Below are 20,109 nucleotides of genomic sequence, written 5' to 3'. Positions count from 1 at the left end.
AGCTTCTGGCTATGGATCCACCTTTATTTAGGATTTATATAATCCCAACTAGGCTTCAAGCAACAAGAAAACTTTAAATGCTGTAAGGGGATATAAAGAAAACAGGCAAATGGAGCCTTGGTGTTTAAAACAGCCACTTTCCAAAGGAGAAAAGAACCCAAAATGGGATTTCAGCTCTTCCCTTGCAGCTGTTCTTAAAACCTGACAGTTTAATTCAAGGGGCACCACGGTGTCGCCTCCTGATAACATAGAAAAACATCCAGTGCTACCAGAAAACAAAAGGAAAAGTCCATTTCCAAGTATTCTAACTGCTAGGAGAGATGGAAAACAGGCCATTCTGACTGCAGAACAGTTACTTGGAAGCTGAATAAGCAAAGGAACTCTTAAGAGAATAAAAGTGTGTTTAGTTTGTAAAGTTTCCCAGTGCTGAGCACAAGGGCAGGACCCTGGGGAGGGATTTCTCTGCTGCCTGTGCTCCAGAGGCTGCTGGGGACTCTGCAGCCAGAAATCACCTCCCAGCACCCCAAACCTTCCTCCCCCTCAAAATCCATTCAGGTCTCACCTTCCACAGGTCCTGCTTCAGCTGCTGGAGTTCTTTCATGGAGTTATTTCATTTCAAAGGTGTTGTCACTTGGTAAATAGGAGTGTCCAACCTTGAGGAGATCCTGTATGTGAAACAGGAATTTTGGGATGCTGGCCATGATGTCTGGGAAGGGCTGGAGGTGACAGGAATGGCAGCTGCCACTGTCCCAAGTGCCACAGCCTCCTTCCACTTCTTGTAGTCAAATCCCACTGTCACCGGGTTTTACCAGCAAATCCATGGGACGCTCTCACTTCCCTGGTTCCAGAATTCCCCATTTTCCCTCGGAACATTCCTGAGCCCCCCTTGGCCAGGCAGGGCCGTGCTCTCCTCGCTGCTGCTGCACTCAGGGCAGTTTGCAGGGCATTAACCTTGGCTCCAAGTGTTGGGAATTGATCTGCAGCTTCCCAGTTCCAGCATTCAGCTCCCCAAATTGCTGCTCCCCAGGGAGCAATTTGCCACGGAAATAATCCATTTGTCGCTGCAGGATTCGAAATCAAGGCTCCAGAGCCTGAAGTGCAGCCCCAGCTCCTCCACCATTATTAGTTCCATCCATTTCAGAAGCTTCTCTGCACGGAGGGTGGGATGATAACAGAGCCTCAGGGGCAGAGCTGGGAGGCTTGAGAGGCTCAGCTAATTGGAAATTAAAGGCAAGAAAGAAATTCTTTGGACTCTTAGGCCAGGAAGAGATGGAGCTCTTAGTGCTCAGCATAATAAACATAAAGAAAGGAACATCACAGCCCCAAACTCCAGCATTCCTTTGGCATTTCTGTCTCTGCTGGAGAACAGAAGCCACCACCAGAGCAGTTTGGCTGCTGCAGGTCCCTGAGTGGGCAGGAAATCCCTCCTGCCCCAGTTCCTGAGCTGGGAAGTGTCAGGGCAGCAGCTCAGGATGGTTTTTAAGGGCAGATGTGGCCACTTTGTGCCCTGAGTGGGCAGTGGGGGCTGCAGGCATCATCCCCACCCTTGTGCTGGGAGATTGATCCAGAGTAAAAATAATTCCAGGAAAATAAACCAAGTTATTTTAACCCCAGTCAGTCCCATGATCCATGAGGAAAATCTGGGAGAGTGCCCCAAAGCCAGGTGTCACTCCCTTGGCTCACAGGTGAAATCACAGACTGCACTGCTGATAAATTAGTTTATTTTCCCTCATGAGTTCTTCAGCTCCCCACTTTTAAATCTGTACAATTTTAGGAAAGGCATTCATTTAAAATTCCTCCTATTATCCAGCTGGAAAACAACTATTCCTATTTAAACTTAAAGCAGAAGCTTTGTCACATTAAACCCTGATAATTTATGATCTGCTTCGTGTCCTCTTACTCTAAACAGACACGTCATGGCTTCACTTACTTGCTTTCAAGTGCAGCATTTCCCTGCAGGATCGGTGTCCTGGGATCACTCCAGGGATGAGGAATGAGGCTTTGCTGTGCTGGGAGGGGGACAAACCCCGTGGCTGCTCAGAGCAAGTTCAGGGGCCGAGCAGCATCTCCCAAAGGCAGCTGTGACAGGGCAGGGGAGGGAGCAGCAGGCAGGGGACAGGGAGGAGGTGGCCACAGCAAACTCTGGGGACTGACGAGCTTGGCCAGCTCTGATCCTGGGGATCTCTTCCTAAGCAGCACAGAACCCCACCAGGGCTGTTTCCTCACAAGGATTTGAGGGCTGACAGGATTGCCAGGGACCTGCAGCCAGGGACTCCCTCCTCTGGTTGGATTTTACAGTGAATGCAGGGCTCTCACAGCCCCAGGGACACAGCTGTGGAATCAAAGCCACTGAGGCTGGAAAAGACCTCAGAGATCAAATCCAGCCCTCAGCACCATGGTGACCCCAATGCCACATCCACTGGGTTTCAACACTTCAGGGCTGGGGATATCACCACTGCCCTGTGCCCTGCTTTTCACCCTTCCCATGAATAAAATCCCCTGATATTCAGCCTCCATCTCCCCTGGCACAACTCTGCTCCTGTCCCTGTTCCCTGTCCCCTCCTGGCAGCAGCTGTGCAGAGCCTCCTTTGCTCCAGGCTGAGCCCCCTCAGCTCCCTCAGGATTTCCCATTCCCTTTTCCAGCTCCCTCAGGATTCTCCATTCCCTTCCCAGCTCCCTCAGGATTCTCCAGCCCCTTCTCAGCTCCCTCAGGATTCCCCATTCCCTTTTCCAGCTCCCTCAGGATTCTCCAGCCCTTTCCCAGCTCCATTCCCCTCCCTGGACATGGAGAAGCCCCACAGCAGAGCTGAGCAGCCCCAGCAAACAAGGATCTCCTGTTTTTATCAGTGCTGACAGACCCACAGCTGCTGGCAGCCCTGAGCTCCCCTCTGAGGGAGCTGCTGGCCACATCTCCCAAGCCTTGAGCTGTGTCCAAACAAGGAGGAATGTTATGGGTGCGCTGGAATTGCCGTGATACACTTGAAGGACAAGCAGGAACATCCTGAGAAATGTGGGCTATAAACAAATGGCACTTGCAGATGTGCAGGGATCCCTGAAATGCTGGCTGGGATTTCTGAGAGGTGCAACAGCAAGAGCTGACCCAAGGGCTGTTGTCATTCCAGTTTAATGGGATTATCCAGCACGAGACACACAGCAGGGATTACCATGGAGGTACATAGAGCATGGGATGGGGGAATGGGAGGGTTTGGGGTTACAGGAGGGTAGGAAGCAGCAGCTGGAGCCTGGAGCTGGCACAAGGACAGAGTTCTCCAGAGCTGGGGAGGGATTTGAGCTGTTTCCAGGTACAGAGCACCTGGATTTTCCTAAGGCAGCACAACATCACACAGAGAAGGCACCTGTGCTGTGGAAAACACTGCAGGGGTGGAAGTGGAGCTGTTGTGGGACCAGTGGAGAATCATGGAATGGTTTGGGTGGGAAGGGATCTGAAAGCTGACCCTGCTCCATCCCCTGCCATGGGCAGGGACACCTTCCACTATCCCAGACTGCTCCAAGCTTCTCTGGGCACCCTGTGCCAGGGCCTCCCCACCCTCACAGGGAACAATTCCTTCCTTATATCCAACCCAAACCTCCCCTCTTTCAGAGTGAACCCAAACATGCTCAGGCTCCCTCCAGCTGCTGCCCTGAGGGCCCAGAGGAGGCTGGTCTGGCTCCAGACAGGTTTATTGGAGATGGGGAAGGGTGTGGAGCAGGCTCCAGGGCACAGCAGGGATCTGCCCTGTGGCATTGAGCAAAGGCTGATCCTGTGTTCCCCAGGAGAGCTGCAGCCAGGCTGGGGAAGGTTTGCACAAGGAGAATTCCTGGGAGAACGTGTGCTGGAAACGGGGCAAGAGTTAAGGGCTGGTGCCAAGGGGCATTTCTGAGCCCAGAGCACCAGATGGGAAGCAGGGCTTGGAGCAGCTTTAGAGCCAGATTTCTGGAAAGGAAGGAAAGCCCTGAAATGAACACCTGACCCCCACAAACGTCCTGCACCAACCACTGGCAACAGAATCCTGGAATGGTCTGGGCTGGAAAAGACCTCAAAGCTCTCCCAGTGCAGCTCCACTTCCACCATCCCAGGGTGCTCCCAGCCCTGTCCAGCCTGGCCTTGGGCACTGCCAGGGATGCAGGGGCAGCCACAGCTGCTCTGGGCACCTGTGCCAGGGCCTCACCACTCCTACAAGGAGGAATTGCTTCCCAATATCCCATCCATCCCTGCCCTCTGGCAGTGGGAGCCATTCCCTGTGTCCTGTCCCTCCATCCCTTGCCCAGATTCCCTCTCCAGCTCTCCTGGAGCCCCTTCAGGCACTGGCAGGGGCTGTAACCCCAATCCCCACCTTTCCTGAAACCATGACCTGGGGAATGTTTGCAGCTACACATGGAAGGAACTCAGGGCATTCTCCCTGGATCCAAACCCCCCAGCTGTGAGCAGGAGGGATCCCTGGTTTGCACCCAGAGCTCACAGATTTGGGGAGAAAGCAAAAACAAGTTGATGTCCAGAGCTCACAATGGAAATGAAACGTTAAAACAACAAGCCACAGGCAAACAAAACATGGGCAGTTTGGGCAGGGCTCTCTGGCAGCTCTGAGTTTCCTGACCTGTCCCGTGGCTCCTGTTGGGGCAGCTGAGGGAGCAAGGCTGGGTGCAAGGAGCAGGAGTGATCCAGGGCATTTTGGAGCTGGTGGCAGAGTCCAGAGAGCTTTTCCAGCTGACCCAATCTCCCTGGAGTTACCATGTAGGGAAGGAGCTGGGGGAAGAGAGGAGTAGAGGCTAAACCCTGAGCATGAGGAATATAAACACTGGCCCTTTTGGAAGAGCAAGTGATGATATCATGCACACATCACACCCTTCCTGTGTAAACAGGAGTGCCAACAGGAGCAGGCATTGCACACTGCATGTCCTGTGGGCAGCTCTGCAGGGCTGCAGCCATCAGTGAGGCCAAGAGCATTTCTTAGGATCAGACTCGGGTGCTTTCAGGCACTTCCCAAGCTTCTCGCAGCCCGGAGGGGCCCAATTCTGTTAAAAACAAACAGAAACAGACAGAAAGATGATTCACACCAAGTATCTGCTAAGCTCTCACCCCAAGCAGCTCTTTATGATCCTCACAAAGACACTTTTATGTGCTGCTTGAAAAATGAAACTCCTCTTGCAGCCCGAGCCTCTGGGCTCATAAACTTCCCCACTCCAAACAGTACTCAGATCAAAGCTGAGAAAGGCTGCAAATGCTGGGCTGGGCACGATTCCTGTGCTGGGACACTCCAGTCCCTCCTGGCCTCTGCCAGCCCAGCTTGGGGCGTGCTGCTGACCCTGCTGTGGCAGCACAGAGGAACAGAGCAGGAGGTTTGGGGACGCCCTGGCAGTCCAGGGCAGCTCCCACCGTCAGCACTGCAACATCCAGGCACTGTCCTGAGGAGGCAGAAGGCAGCACAAGGCCAAGGGTGTGAGAGAGATAAGAATGCTGGTATTTTAATGAGTGTTTTGATGGAGGGATCCACGGGCACAGGGAGCAGGAAGCATTCCTGAGACACCTCTTCCAGTGCCTGCACACCAGAACTATTTGTTTGCCTTGTTTCCAGGTTTCTGGAGCTACCTGAATGTGCAGAACAGAAAAAGGAGATCCACTGCCAGCCTCAGCTTCCAGAGAGATTAATGGAGGAAGGAATTTGGATAGATGAACATTTTTAATTTCACTGAGGTTTTGCCATTAAAAATTTGGGATTGTGGTCATGGGAAGGGCAGATAACACTTCCCATTCTGCCTTCGGGAATCTTCTGTGCCTCCCTCTCTCAGGTCAGTCCATCCATGGGACATTCCTGCTGTCCCCTATTAAAGGCCAGTTCAACACTGACCTCCTGTCTTTCATTTTGCTGATTTTCACCCTGCAAATATTTCTGTTTTCCTGGAATTTAATTCCTACGGAAAATAAATGCTCAACCCCAGGAAAAAAAACCACTGGAGCAGGTTTTTGTTCCATGGAGCTGACAACAGATGGCAGTGAGACACCAGCAATTCCTGCAGAGGAGCAGACCCAGAGGGAGCTGTGCTGGAGCCACCTCTGCACTGAGGGCTCTGCAGGCTTTCTGAACAATTCATGTCGTTTTCTAAATCTGCTCCTCTGCTTTAAAATGTGCAGCCGCGGCTGGGAAATCCAGAGCACCCTGCAGAAGGAACTGAGAGCCAAAGGAAGACATGAAGTGCAATGTTTGTTCTTTTGAAAAGGCAGAACAATAAAGGGTCTGTGCTGCCTCCTGCAGCCCCGGTCCCGCTGCTGGGCTGAGCTGGGAGCCCCGGGGACACCCCGAGCTGCAGAACAGCCTCTGCCACCCTCACCCAGCAGGAACACCCAGCAGAGCCTCTGGGGGAGCTCCCTGGGCAGGGGGATCCAGCAGGGATGGGCTGCAAACGCCTCCCTGCCCCTGCCTCCATCTCTGCTCTGCAGGATCTGCACAAGGACCCAGCTGCTGTCCTGGAATCCTGCAGTGCCTGGCTGGGAAGGGACACAAAACCCATCCAGTGCCACCCTTGCCATGGCAGGGACACCTCCCACTGTCCCAGGTGTTCCAAATCCCATCCAGCCTGCCCTTGGGCACTGCCAGGGATCAGGGGCTGCTCTGGGCACCTGTGCCAGGCCTGCCCACCCTCACAGGGAACAATTCCTCATTCCCAATATCCCATCCATCCCATCCTCTGGCAGTGGGAGCCATTCCCTGTGCCCTGTCCCTCTGTGGCCTTGGACACTTCCTTGAACATTTCCACACACTTTGTTTGTGTGTAAGTACAGACAATTCTCCTCCTCTCTCCCAAATACATCAAACAAACACCCTTATCAAATCATCAGGTGACAGGAGATAGTGGCAGTAAATTATCTTTATCTCCCAGCATCCCCCAACGCCAGATTCTGCCCCCAGCCCACCCAGCAATGTAATCACTCCCTAAAGGTTTGCTTGGCTTCATTCCTGCTCCCAAAGGCAGCAATCTGTGCCTGATACTTTGGGGTAGTGACCATGGAAAACTCACTGGGTTTCCTGCTGGGACTGAAACATTTCCCCTGGGCCTGGGATCCCCCCAGCCCTCCCTTCCATTTGGGAAGAAATGCCTTTGCAGTGCTGCCTCTGGCAGCAGCCAGGCCCTGGGGACAGTGCCTGAACCCAAAAGGTCCCAGAGGAGCAGAGAACAGTGTTTATTAAGGGAAAAGTTGAATAAGGAAAGAAAACAACACAGAAACAATGGGCCCTCAAATCTTTTTCCTATTTAACATCCAAAAATAAAGAGATGGGCCAAAGCTAAGGGAGATCTTTGCCTCGTTACTGAGGGGACACAGCTCTTTGCTGGTGACAGACCAGAGGCAGCAGGTTCTGACTGATTCAGGAGATGATTTATTTATTTATTATCAGGAAGATTTTGCCTGTTACTAGTTTGTCACAGCCTGTTCCAAGGTTTTGTCTGTAGGAAGATTTTGCCTGTTACTATTTTGTCTGTCAGCCCACAGACACATTCCCTGGGATACACAACCTCCTGTCAAGTGACAGCCTCCCCCAGATTATCCAGTTCCTCTCCCAGGTTCTCAACAAACCAAGCAGGGTTTGACAGGGAAGCCAAACTGTAACCTTCCAACAGGAGACTTGAAAGAGAAAACAGAACTGAAAAAATTTGATTTCAATAAAGACTTCGGGAAATTCAGGCATGGGGGGAATTGGAGGAGACTAAAGATACATCACTGAAAATGTCCCATAGAAGACTCAAAGCAAAGAGGGCAGGGATGGGTGGGATATTGGGCAGGAATTGTTCCCTGTGAGGATGGGCAGGCCCTGGCACAGGTGCCCAGAGCAGCTGGGGCTGCCCCTGGATCCCTGGCAGAGCCCAAGGCCAGGCTGGACGGGGCTGGGAGCACCTGGGACAGTGGGAGGTGTCCCTGCCATGGCAAGGGTGGCACTGGATGGGCTCTAAGGTCCCTTCCCACCCAAACCACTGCAGGATTCCACAATTCCAGGGGTTTGAGAACTGCAGAAGGGGATTAGAAAGGAGAAGAAGGATCAGCCCTGTCTCTGAGTAAGGAAGCTACTAACAGGTAATTGTGCATCTCTCCTCCATCCCTTCCCACCACTGCCAGTTTATAAAACCTTCACAAAATGTGTTTCAACCCAAGCAGTCCCCATGCCTTTGTGCTTCAGCACTCACCATGACAGCCTGGTCACACACGTTCAGCTGGGGCTGGCCTGGCACCAGGGTGGCCCTGTGCTGCTGCACCAGCCCCGAGATGTGCTGCACAGCCTGCTGGTACTCCTCACTGGCAAAGCTGCAGGGGAAAGAAAGCACAGGGGTTACTGCTGGGGGTTGCTCTGGTGTCCCCGAGGAGCAGGAGATGTGCCAACACCCTGCCAGCTGCCCACGGTCTGCAGGGGATGGAATCCAGGCTGGCAGGGGCTCTGCTCAGGGCAATGAGGATGGCAGAGCCTCGTCCTCCCCAGCAATCACCTGCCTCCAGAGCAGCTCAGCCTCCCAAAGTGCTGCTCCAAATGTTTCCTCCTCGTGCAGATCTGCTAGGAGCTCATGTGGCCTCCCAAGGGAATTGTCTTAGCAAATAAAAGGACATTTCTGGGTTGTGCCTTCAGTGATTACCCAGGGACACTTCCCAGACACAGGACAAACACCTTCCCAGACAGCGGAGGACAGGAATTTCCCAAGGCAGCCCTTCCAGCTGTCCCACCTGAGCTCAGCAGCTCCCCACACTCTCCCCCTTTCCAAGAGCTCTCCTGCACACCTGCCCCAGCAGAGGGGAGGCGTTTGTTGCAGGGAACAGAAGGGAATGTCAATATTTTGTTTTACAAGAGTGTTCTCAGGAAGGGTTTCAAACACAACCCCGGGCCAGTTCAACTCCACAACCACCAAGGAAATGAACTAAAATTATGCAAACACAGAGGAGAAGAATAGAAGGGCCTGGTCCAAGACAAAAATACCTCCCCCATTCCACAAAATGCTGATGTTCTGCCCCATCCACATTCTTCCACCACAGCTTGATTATTCCAAGCTGGGAGCTATCTGCCATGCCCCAAAATGTGGTTCTAATGACCAGATCCTGACCCACCTGATTCTTCCAGCTGCCATTTGCTGGAGTGGCTTGAGGTGCACTTCACTAATATCTCAAGTATTTCTAAAAAGCAGGATTCCTAACAAAGATCTCTCTTTGTCCATCACCTTAAGAGTCACTTAAAAACGACCAAACCCCCCTAGAGAGCGGCAAATTCCTTGTGAAGATAAAAGAACCAATGCAGCTGGGTCCTGACCTCGGGCTCCCCTGCTCCCAGGCCAGGCTGGCCAGCAGCCCCACACTCCAGCTAATTTCCTTCTTTGCAAAACAATCACATTTGGAAGGCCAGCGATGTGCCAAGCGTTTCCAGTAAACCCTATAAATATCCCAGCTGGGCAGGCAGCCAGGCAGAGGCTGATTGTGGGGCTGTGCTGATAGAGAGCAGGAAGGGAACGTGGGATGAGGAGCTGGAGCTGCTGCTCTCACACCCAGCTGCCTGGATCCTGCTGGACACAGCTGAAGGACCACCCTGAAACCCAGAGGATCCTGAGAAGCTCCTGAATTTCATAGAATCTGACAATCTTTGGGTGGGTGGAGATTTAAAACTCATCTCATCCCACCCCTGCCATGGCAGGGACACCTTTCACCGTCCCAGGGTGCTCCAAACCCTGTCCAGCCTGGCCTTGGGCACTGCCAGGGATCCAGGGCAGCCACAGCTGCTCTGGGCACCTGTGCCAGGGCCTGCCACCCTCACAGCCAGGAATTCCTAATTCCCAATGTTCATCCATCCCTGCTCCATGGAGGTTGGTTTTCATTTCTTGACCCCACTGAATTCCCATTCCATGGAGGCTGGTTTTCATTTCTTGACCCCACTGAACTCCCATTCCATGGAGGTTGGTTTTCATTTCTTGACCCCATTGGAATGCCCATTCCATGGGGCTTAGTTTTCCTGCCTTGGCCCCATGGCTCAGTTTTATCTCAGATATTCCTGTGCAGCTCCACAACATGCCCCAAAATCCCACATCCACGGATTTGTGAAGTATTTACTGACTGCACAGGAGTTAAAACTGCCTCCGGCCCTAAGCAAGTGCATTTTGACACAAAATCTGCAAGAGTGCCTGGAATTTGCATGTAAAATGGGGATAATTACCTCATGGTAATCAGCCAGAGCTGTTAGGGGAGCTGGGAACCTCTCCTGCCTGGAGTCCCATCCTCTCCTGGAGTGCACATGCAGGCCTGGGCTGCAGGGCCAGGTTTGCTGCATTCCCTGCCCCACAAAGAGGTGCAATTCTCTATCCAGGTGCCTGGGCACCATCGTCTGGGAGGAGCAGCCTCCAGGGCGAGCTGCATTTCCTATTCCAGCTCAGCAATCCCGGCGAGGAGGGCTGGGAATAGCACTGCAAGGAGGAGAGGGTGAGCAGGTGGTGTTGTGAGGAGCTTGCTAAAAGAGATCCCCCAGCGTCCACGAAATTATTCCAGGCTCAGAAGGAGGGAGCAGAGTGGACAAAGTCCAGGGTCATTACACTAATTGACACTTTACCTCCGGGAAGCCCCTGGAGATGCAATCAGGGCTGCATTGGAGAGCAGGGTCCCAGGCACAGGTGTGGGCTGTGCTTCCTTCATTTACTGTAATTGTGCCTTGGCAATCTGCTCCATCCTCCTCCCCCCACAGCTCCTGGAACCTGCTCTGCTGCTTAACCCCAGCAAAGCCAGCCTGCAGGAGGAGGGCTGGCCTCACCCAGAGCCAAACTCTGCTTTAATCCCCTGCTCCCGGGGGTTCCACCTGCGGGGATGGCTCCCTGCCACCATTAAATGCACCCTCAAATAGATCAGCACCCAAATAAATGCAGGAGCATTTCCAGCAGGGTCTCAGGATGTTTGTGTTACACCTCATGATTCACACTGTCTGTCCTGGGACTGATGGGGCCCTGGTGAAACTGAGAGGGCTGGGACAAAATGAGAATGATATTTTATAAAAACTCCCATAATGGGAGTCACAAAAACCTGACAAAGGGCTCTAGACCAGGCTGCACAGGGCTTGGAGCAGCCAAAGGTGATGAGTTTTACACTCATGAGTTTTAAAGGCCCCTTCCAATCCAAACCATTCCATAGTTCTAGGAACAGCAGCTCTCAGATTGATATGAAGTTATGGGAAGAGCATAAAACGTGGCTAATGATACTTGACTTCCTTCTCCCCTGGAATTATTTTAATTAAAACCATTATTTTTAATTCTGAAATACACCCAGATTCTGATAATTTGATTTTATCTGTTATCAGTGCTTTGAGGCTTCGCAGCACCTTGGTATCCAAGTCTTGATCTTGTCTTATTACTCAGTCTCTTCCTCAGTTCCTCTCTCCTATTATCAAGTTTATTTGCAATTTAAGGTCTGCACAATGCAGGAGGCAGAGACAGGTTTGGGGCTCTGCTGCTGGAATTACTGGAGAGACTCAGAGGAGCCAAAGGAAAACAAATGAGGAACCAAAGGCTGAAGGTGGCCCCTACACTGAGTCACCTCTAGTCCAGCAGCATTTTGGGCCCAGATGCATCCCTGGAGAAATGAGGGTCACAGGAAACCTTGGAATTCCACAATCATCCAGGCTGGAAAAGGCCTCCAAGGTGGGAGAGCCCAAGCTGTGATGATCAGCACACCCCTTACAGCAAGGAGATGTGGTGGTGCTGATCCTCCACCTGCTCACCTCTTCTCATGCAAGTTCTCCCTCCCCAGCTCCCAGAATCCTGGATTTCAGTGCAGGAACCCCAGCACTGACATGGCAAGGGGGATAAAGGTGGAGTGAGGGGTGAAGCCTTCATCTGAGGGTGAACAGAGGACAGGAATAGCAGCTATCCACTGATCCTGGCTGCTCCTGTGCTATTCCTTAAGTTTCATTTTCAGCGCTACCCCTGAATCACAATTTATGTTCTGTGCTCTTCAGGGCACTTTCTTGTGGCTGCAGCACTGCCTGGACCTGTTTGTGGAGATGATGATGATGATGAAGATGATGGTGTCCCTGTCAAACTGCATTCTGCATTTTTCCCAGCTGGTTCATGCAGGGTTTTTCTCCCAACACGCCTTTTCATGCAGCATGGCTCCACCCAGAGCTCCTGAGGGCCGTGGGCTGATGAAGCACGAGCTCCAGGCTGGTCCCAGCCCCTGGGAAAGGGCAGCCACAGACCCAGCGGTGTTTGTGCCCATTCCCAGTCTCCAGGCTGCTGGTTCTCCTCCACAGGTGGGTTTTATTCCCCCCTCTTTGGGTTTTATTTCCCCCTCTTCCCTCCAGCTGGCTCTGTACCAGTCCCACCCTGCTTCTCCCACCTTGCTGCAGCCATTCCCATTGTGCTCGGTGCTCCATGGTTGTCACTGCCACCTCTGAGGCTCCTCAGCCACAATTTCCCCATTTCAGTGTCCCCTCTCCTGTGGCAGCTGCTAATTCACCCTGCACTGCAGCTGGTGCCATCTCCCTTTTCCAGGATGAGGAGTCAGCACAATCCTTGCTCTCTGTTATTATTCACATTTTCCCCTTGTTTTGCACCTTCTCTCTGTTCCCCACGGCCAGGTTTGTGCCCTGAGCACTAAGGTGAGACTGGCAACTTTTCTGTCAGATCCTTTCCCCTTTAGCTTCCCTTCAGGAGCTCCTTCCCTTTTTTTTTTTCTGGCTCTATAACCACTGCAATTACCTCTCTGATGATTTCCTGAATTTTCCATCTGCTCGAAATAGGCACTTGTGAGCTCTCTTCTTAATTAATGTGTTCTAAAATCATTATGTTCATCAACCAAGCCTTATCACTTCCATTTTCTTCCATAATAGTAAAATCCATTGCCCTAAGTAAAACACAGGAATTTTGATGTTCATAATTCAATAAACTCATTGCTCAGAGCAGAAGCTGCTGCAAACCTGGAGTAACAACAAGGTGTGAGCAGGCTGTACTCACCCTGTCCTCACTTGTTACTAAGCTTTGCACCTCTGGCTCAAACTGGCAGCATTTCAGAGATTTCTCTTATAAATTCCTTGGCTTCAAAACACTATTTCTACTTCAGGCTGCATTAGGTATTTTACTAACTGTGTTTTCAGCTGTGCCAGCTTTGCTTTTTATATATACATATAAAATATATAAATAATATATTATACATTTATATATCTAGATATATAAATATAAATATTATATATAAAATAATTATTATGCAGTATTTTACTAAATGTCTGCATAAACAATAATCTGACTCAGATAATAAAACTGACAACTGCTGGTGAAGATGGTACCAACAGATAATTTTGCTGAATTTGTCACATTGCAGGAACAAGTTCCCTCTGTGGTACTTAGCACACACACCACAGCCCAAAGATAACAGAATCTGGCCAAGGAAAAAACCTATCAGATCTTTTAGTTCTGCATTTGGATAAATTTGGTAACAAGGGCAGTTATTGCATGCAGGGAGGAAACAAAGCCCTGCTCAGAGTCAGGGAAATGCTTCTGCTTTCTGTGCTGCCCCACTCACATTCTGGGTTACAGTTTAAAGTTGAGAACTATTAAAAGAGAGAGATTTTCTGTCCCCAGCCTGCACTGACCCGGTGACAAAAAGGCACAAAGGGCTCCCCTCTCACCACCAGGGATGAGGTGACTCCTACACAAGGGTCCAAAGAGGCTGCAGGAGAGGGACTGGGGACAATGGATGGAGGGACAGGACACAGGGAATGGCTCCCAGTGCCAGAGGGCAGGGCTGGATGGGACATTGGGAATTAGGAATTGTTCCCCGGCAGGGTGGGCAGGCCCTGGCACAGGTGCCCAGAGCAGCTGTGGCTGCCCCTGGATCCCTGGCAGTGCCCAAGGCCAGGCTGGACAGGGCTGGAGCAGCCTGGGACAGTGGGAGTGTCCCTGCCATGGCAGGGGTGGGATGGGATGGTCTGTAAGGTCCCTTCCAATCCAAACCATTCCAGGATATTCCAAGGCAAAGGAAATATCACAAACACAACCGTGTCCCTTGGCAGAAGATGAGCAGCAGCAGGAGGAGAAGCCCCAGCCATGGTGTGGGGGCTGCTCCCAGAGCAGCTGAGGGCAGGGGGCAGCACCACAAGGGATCAATGGGCAGGGCCAGCAGTGCCAGACCTGTCCCCACAGCTGGCAGGACCTCCTGGAATTGCCTGAGCCAGCCTTCAGTGCATGAGGAGCTCCTTTGGCTGGCACTGTTTGCAGGCAGGCTCAGGAAATGCAGGGAGCAGTGTGAGGAAGAGGAAGGACTTGTCCTGCCTCACCAAGAACCTCAGGGAGCTGCACATGTCACTGCTGCCTCTGGGGCTTGCAGCACTTGCACCTTCAGGGATCCCTTCAGCAGCCACTTCAGCACAGACTGAAAAGCTTTGTTTGATTTTTGGAAAAATTTCTATCCTCTCATCTTCCTAATACAGAGTAACAATCATGGAATGGTTTGGGTGGGAAAAGAACTCAAAACTCATCTAAGTTCCAACCCCCATGAGATGACTCAAATAGTGCTGGGCTTGGCAGGGCCAGGTTGATGGTCCTAAGGGTGCAATCTGAAACATTCCCTGAATCTATAAAGTGTCCCTGTGTGTCCTGCACGTGCAGAGTCCCTGCCCTGCAGGTGACTGAGCTGCTGGTTCCTGGGATTCCCTGGCTCTGAGATCCCAAATACACGAGCAGTGAACCCCTCTGGAGGTGCATGTGATGCCAGCCCCTCCTGAGCAGCAGGGACACCCACTGCTGTTTTCTTTGCACATGATCCCACTCCAAACTCATGCAAATCAAGAGAGATGACAGATTATTAAAACCATTTCAAGGGAGAAGAAAAGGCTGCACTAAATAAGGAATAAATGCAATAAAAAGTGAGCAAAAGCAGGCAGGGAGAGCAGAGGCAGCACACAGGGACAGACAAATGCAGGCTGGGAGCAGGATGCTGGATTCCCTTTGGAGAAACATTAGTGTGGGGACTCCCAGCAGGCTCCCTGCCAAGGGGGATAATTAAGCTAAATAAAAATACACACCAGGAACAGCTCCACAAATGAGGATAATTTAATTACCACATTCGATAGAGCAGACCCACTTCCCATGAGTTTTCCATTGTGACCAGAGAGGAGACAATAGCAGCAGAATGTGCTGGAGAAAGGAAGAGTGGTGTGCTAAAAGCAGGGCTTCTATTAGGGGCTGCATAATAAACACCAGCCCAGCTCTCCATAATCGGGTCATAATCTTGCCATAAAATTCAATCAGAGCAACAGCTTGTGAATATCCAAAAAATCAATGCAGCCATATGAGAAATGATTGCAGTTGGAACCCTGGAATTTATTTCAATGCTCACTCTGGGGTGGTGGGAAGGAGCAGTGGAATCACAGGTGCTGCAAACACCTCTGAGGGGAGAGCTCCTCTGCCTCAGATCCAGAGGAAACACAAACAGAAGCCCAAAATCACAGAGTGTTTAGGGCTGAGAGCTCTAGAGCTCACCCTGTGCCATCCTCTGGCAGGGCAGGGTCACCTGGAGCAGGTGACAAAGGTGACACACACAGCAGGCAAGCTACAGTTCAGTTACTGCTGCCTATTCTTTTCATTTTTGGAAAAAGATTATTTGTGTACACTCATTTCCTAAAACAGAATCCTGGAATGGTTTAGGTTGGAAGGGACCTTACAGCCCATCCAGTGCCCCCTGCCATGGCAGGGACACCCTCCACTATCCCAGGTGCTCCCAGCCCTGTCCAGCCTGGCCTTGGGCACTGCCAGGGACCAGGGGCAGCCCCAGCTGCTCTGGGCACCAGGAGCTCAGCACCCTCACAGGGAGTAATTCCTCCCCAATATCCCACCCATCCCTGACTCTGGGGCACCCATTCCCTGTGTCCTGTCCCTCCATCCCTTGGGAATGACCCAGCTGTTAAATCTCCCTGGAAGCCCAGCCCGGTTTGGTTTCACTGAGCTGCATTTCCAGCCCTGGGGCTGCAGCTGTGCTCTGTTCATTAGTGCTGGAATGCAGAGGGAGCAGAGCCCCCAAAGAGCTTTACCCACTGCTGATGCCCCTCTAAAGTGCTCTGTTAAGTGAGAGAGAATGGAGATATTCTCCCTCCCCTCCTCTCTCCAGTGAAAACACTCGGTGGGCAGCACAGGCTCAGCTTCTCTGGAAGGAATGGGCTGAGTGTGTCCACTCAATTATTCAAACCGGCTGAGTAATGGCAGCCCTGTCAGCCCAGGAAACATCTCTGCCTCTCCAGGCTGCTGCACAAACCCAGCTCTGGGCAGGCAGGCCCAGCAGCTCCTGCTCCTTGATTTATTCCCACCCTGTCCCTGTCAGAGCCCCTGCAAGGGATGAGGCTGAGTGTCCCTGCATTTGCTGCAGGGAGGGAGGTGGGGACACCCTGGGAGCATTTTTGGAGGTGGCAGAGCTCTTTGTGGGCTCTGCTGAGTGCATAAATCCTTGTGGGAATCTCTCAGGGCATGGTGTGTGCCAGAGATAAACATTTCAATAGCAGGCTTAGAGGAGAATGGATTCAGACAGGCAGGAGAGCCCGAGGAAGGAGCAGGATTGGGCACAAAGTCCTGCCCAACCCCTCTGGAGCAGCTCCCTCAGCTGGGGCAGGAGACTGGAAGGTGACCAGTGTGGCCTCCAGGGATTCCAGCACCACACAGGTTATTTATTTATTGCTCCCCTGGCCCCAAAGCTCCCCAGCAGCTCTGTTTGAATGTGCTGCACCCAGCCCTGACCTGGCCAAAAATTGGTGTTTTACAATTAATATTGGTTAACTATTCCAGTTAATATTCTGTTTTCCTCCTCCCCGAGGGGCTGCAGGACACACAACAGGAACAACCAGGCTGACAGGTCCATGTGCACACCCATCCCACCTGACCACCCAAAAACAAGGGTTTTGCTCCTTCTCCTGAGAAAAAGCCAGCAGGAAAGCCATCATTTCCCAGCATGGCTTTCTGGCACAGCTTTTAAGCAGATTTCAAGAACCAGCAAATAAATTGTGAGCAGTGACACTGCTGAGTTTTCAGACAGCCCAGGAAGTGGCTCACCTCAAGGGGAACTTCTCCCCAGGGTCCCTGCCCAGGTGGAAGAGCAGGGGCAGGTAGGTGTGCTCCTCCTGGGTGTGTGTGGTCACTCCATCCACGCTCTGGCCAGGACAGAAATCAATGCCCTGCAGGAAAAAGGAGAGAGGCCATCACAGGTGATGCAGGGCAGGCAGCAAGACTTGAGTTGATGCCACTTTCTCCAGGAAAACACCAACAAACCTCAGGATTGTTTTAAACCAAGAGTCCACTTCAATCTCCAAAACACATTCTGAGCTGCTGGGGTAAAATAAGGTGAGCAAGTGGTGTTGCCCTAAGAGCTGAAGCAAGGCCGTGCATGCTTGTCTTATAAAAATATAATCCCAATAAAATATTCATTAAAATGAAATGGCAGAACAAAAGACAAAGAGGTGGAAGCATTTAATCATAAAATTTCTGCACGTGGAAAGGATTTTCTGGTTGGTTTTTCTGGCTTTGGAAAGCCCCAGGAAGATAGGATTGCTTGACACCTCTAACCAAAACCAAAACCCCAGGAGAGACATCCAGAGAGGCAGCAGGCACCTGAAAACTCCCCTGGCAACACCTGAGGGATCAGTTTCTCTGAGAAATGAAGCAAATCTGGTTAATCTTATAAAAACTGGTGTGTTTTCAATTTGATTCATGGCAAGCTGGTTTGGAGGGGCTCCCCTGGGCATGACAGTGGGGATGGGGGTACTGCAGGAAGGGGAGACACCCCCACATTCCTGTCTCTGGCCATCTGGGGGGCACAGGGTGGGATTTCCCTGCAGCAGCACTGCATTTGAAGGGCTCAGCTCCTGGGGAAGCAGCTGGGAGCAGCAAGGGGTTAAATGCTGGCTGGGCACCAGAGCTGCCAGCTCCATCTGCCCCAGCCCTGCCAGCCCCCTTCTCTCCCTCCCCAGCCCTGATTTGCCAGCTGGGAGCTCCCTAATCCCTGGCCTGCAGCCTCCAGGGCCACCAGAGCCCATTTAAACCCCTGCAAGAGCCAAAAATGCAAAGAGCACTCATTTCCCTGGGCAGGCAATAAAGCAGAGCCCCCCAGCCCAGCCCAGCCCTGCCAGGCCCGGCCCCAAATGGACTTGTTAAAGCTGCGTTTTACAATTCCAGCCCCCATGCTGCTCCTCACAATCCCAAAGTGCCCCAAGCCACGGACACAGACATGGAGGGCAGGTAAATGGGAGTGCTTCAGGGAAAGGGGGAAAGCAGCTGTAGCATTTGCTTATAAAACAAACTGAAAAGGCTCTCTACAGATGTTGGTAGGATTTGATTGGCAAACAATTTTCTAAAAATATCCCGTGTTTTTAATGGACAGCTGGTCAGTGGAGCAGTTAATATTCTGCTTTTCAATAAAGCAAGAAGTTTAGAAGCCCATGAAATCCCATTTATCTGCACAGGGCTATAGATTCCTGAATCACTGACTGGAAAAATAAGGGAGTTGCTTGATAGGTTGGAGTGGCCCTACCAATAATGGACTTTAAATGGATACAAAACTGATTGACCTTCCCACCCTGTGATGCCACAGGCTCTGAAACATACAGGGAAAAGAGATTTTTGTGGGTTTTTTTCCCCCACAAAAGGACCAGTTAATGAAAAGGTATCAAAGCCTCCATAACATCCAAATTATAATTTGGATGCAAATCAAACAAGCAATTTAATTAAGAGCCTGCTAATTGGTACAATGCTCCTCGCTGCAAATGCTTCAGTGTGAAAGATTTTTGTCTCTGGGGTGTTTGTTTAGACATTGCTCAGTTTCTATTTTATCTTGTGTTTCCCAGGAAATCCTTGTAGCCCAAAACACAATCTCAAAGATTCCCAGGAAAGAAAATGCTGGGACAATTTGGCTGATGCCACCAGCCCAAAGCCACCTGTCATTCTAATTTAAGCACTCAGTCCCCTCTTGAAAAGCAGTCTAGTGGAGAAAAGTCAAATAAATAAATAGGTAAGCAAATAAAACCCCAAGAATGCCCTTTCAGGACATTTCTAAAGCATTCCAAGTTTATACCTGCAAATAAAATGGAATATTGCTATTTTTATGTGCTCTGTGAGTCAATATTCAACCTGCAGAGACAGCTTCAAAGATTTTCTATCTACTCATCAACAAATTAGTAAAAAAAAAAGCTATAAATATACAAAATTCAATATTATTTATTTTGTACAGGTAGGTTTGGTGATGTTTGGAGCTGGAGAAGAGGCAAGAGCTGCCTAAGCAGGATAACACCACCCAATTCCACTCTCCTGTTATCCCTAAAGCTGTTTATTGTCACACTGTTCATAGCAATGTGCAGGGATCAATAATTTGGGCACATTCCTCACTTTTGTCCCTGTTCCCTCTCCAGGTAATGGCTGGAGCCCCATCCCTGCAGGGCTCAGGGAAGGACTGCATGTGGCTCAGTGCTCACACCTGGACTGGTCCCTCCATGACCCTGGGGCTTTTCCAGCCCCTGGATTTTGGGATTTGCAGGGCTCACTGATCAAACACAGCACAAAGGTCACTCCCTGTGCTTCAACAAACTCTTGGGCTTTTCTCCTCCTGGATAAGCCTGAAAACCAAACCAGCAAACCAAACCTCCTTCCTGGTCATCTCCTGCCTTCTCAGGGAGCCCACACAGAGCATCAAAGCTCCTGCCCAGCCCTTAGGGTGTTTTGCACCACCACAGAAAGCTGTTTGCTGCAGGAGAGACCCCAATAATCCTTCCCTTCAATGATTCTGACTAAAACATGGCATTCCCTGCCCACCAGGTGAGCTTCCAGCCATCACCACCCTGTCCTCCTCAGCAATCCCACAGCCCTGTTGTTTCTCCATCCCTGGCATGCAGCAGCAGCAGCCTTTGGCTGCACAGCTTTAATTTCCAGAGCAAATGGCCCACAGATGCTGTGTCAATAGAGACATGAGACAAACACAGCCACGTTGGGCTCCCTGCCAGGAGATGGAATCACCGCTTGTGTTAACGGGAGCCCTCTGGCAATTGCTCAGCCTGGCTGCAGCCCAGCCCAGCCCAGCCCTGCCTCCTGCTCTGCTCTGCTCCCCCCAGCACCAGCAGGGCACCAAAAGCAGGTGAG

The 20,109-nt window shown here is 51.3% G+C and overlaps 1 protein-coding gene across 2 annotated transcripts in view; it reads right to left on the bottom strand.

The window, feature by feature from the left end:
- Positions 1-20,109, bottom strand: part of GALNS (galactosamine (N-acetyl)-6-sulfatase) — a 95,492-nt gene that overhangs the window by 49,829 nt on the left and 25,554 nt on the right. The window contains exons 12-14 of one of the 2 annotated variants that reach the window (XR_008482721.1): positions 17,038-17,159; positions 8,176-8,293; positions 4,114-5,013 (exon numbers count right to left, since the gene is read on the bottom strand). Coding sequence is in view for 1 of the 2 variants with exons in the window: in XM_054269435.1 (XP_054125410.1) it covers positions 4,927-5,013; positions 8,176-8,293; positions 17,038-17,159 (327 nt within the window). In the remaining variant the exon portion in view is untranslated. Of the gene's footprint in view, positions 1-3,278; positions 5,014-8,175; positions 8,294-17,037; positions 17,160-20,109 lie in introns of those variants that run through there. The other variant, XM_054269435.1, reaches the window with a different exon arrangement.

This window comes from Melozone crissalis, unplaced genomic scaffold (genome assembly GCF_028551555.1).
Source record: "Melozone crissalis strain CALT ecotype California unplaced genomic scaffold, PUWL_Pcris_2 ptg000007l_1, whole genome shotgun sequence".
In the NCBI taxonomy this organism is placed as follows: Eukaryota; Metazoa; Chordata; class Aves; order Passeriformes; family Passerellidae; genus Melozone; species Melozone crissalis.
The sequence above is the reverse complement of the archived record's forward strand: the minus strand, read 5'-3'. Positions and strand labels throughout refer to the sequence as shown.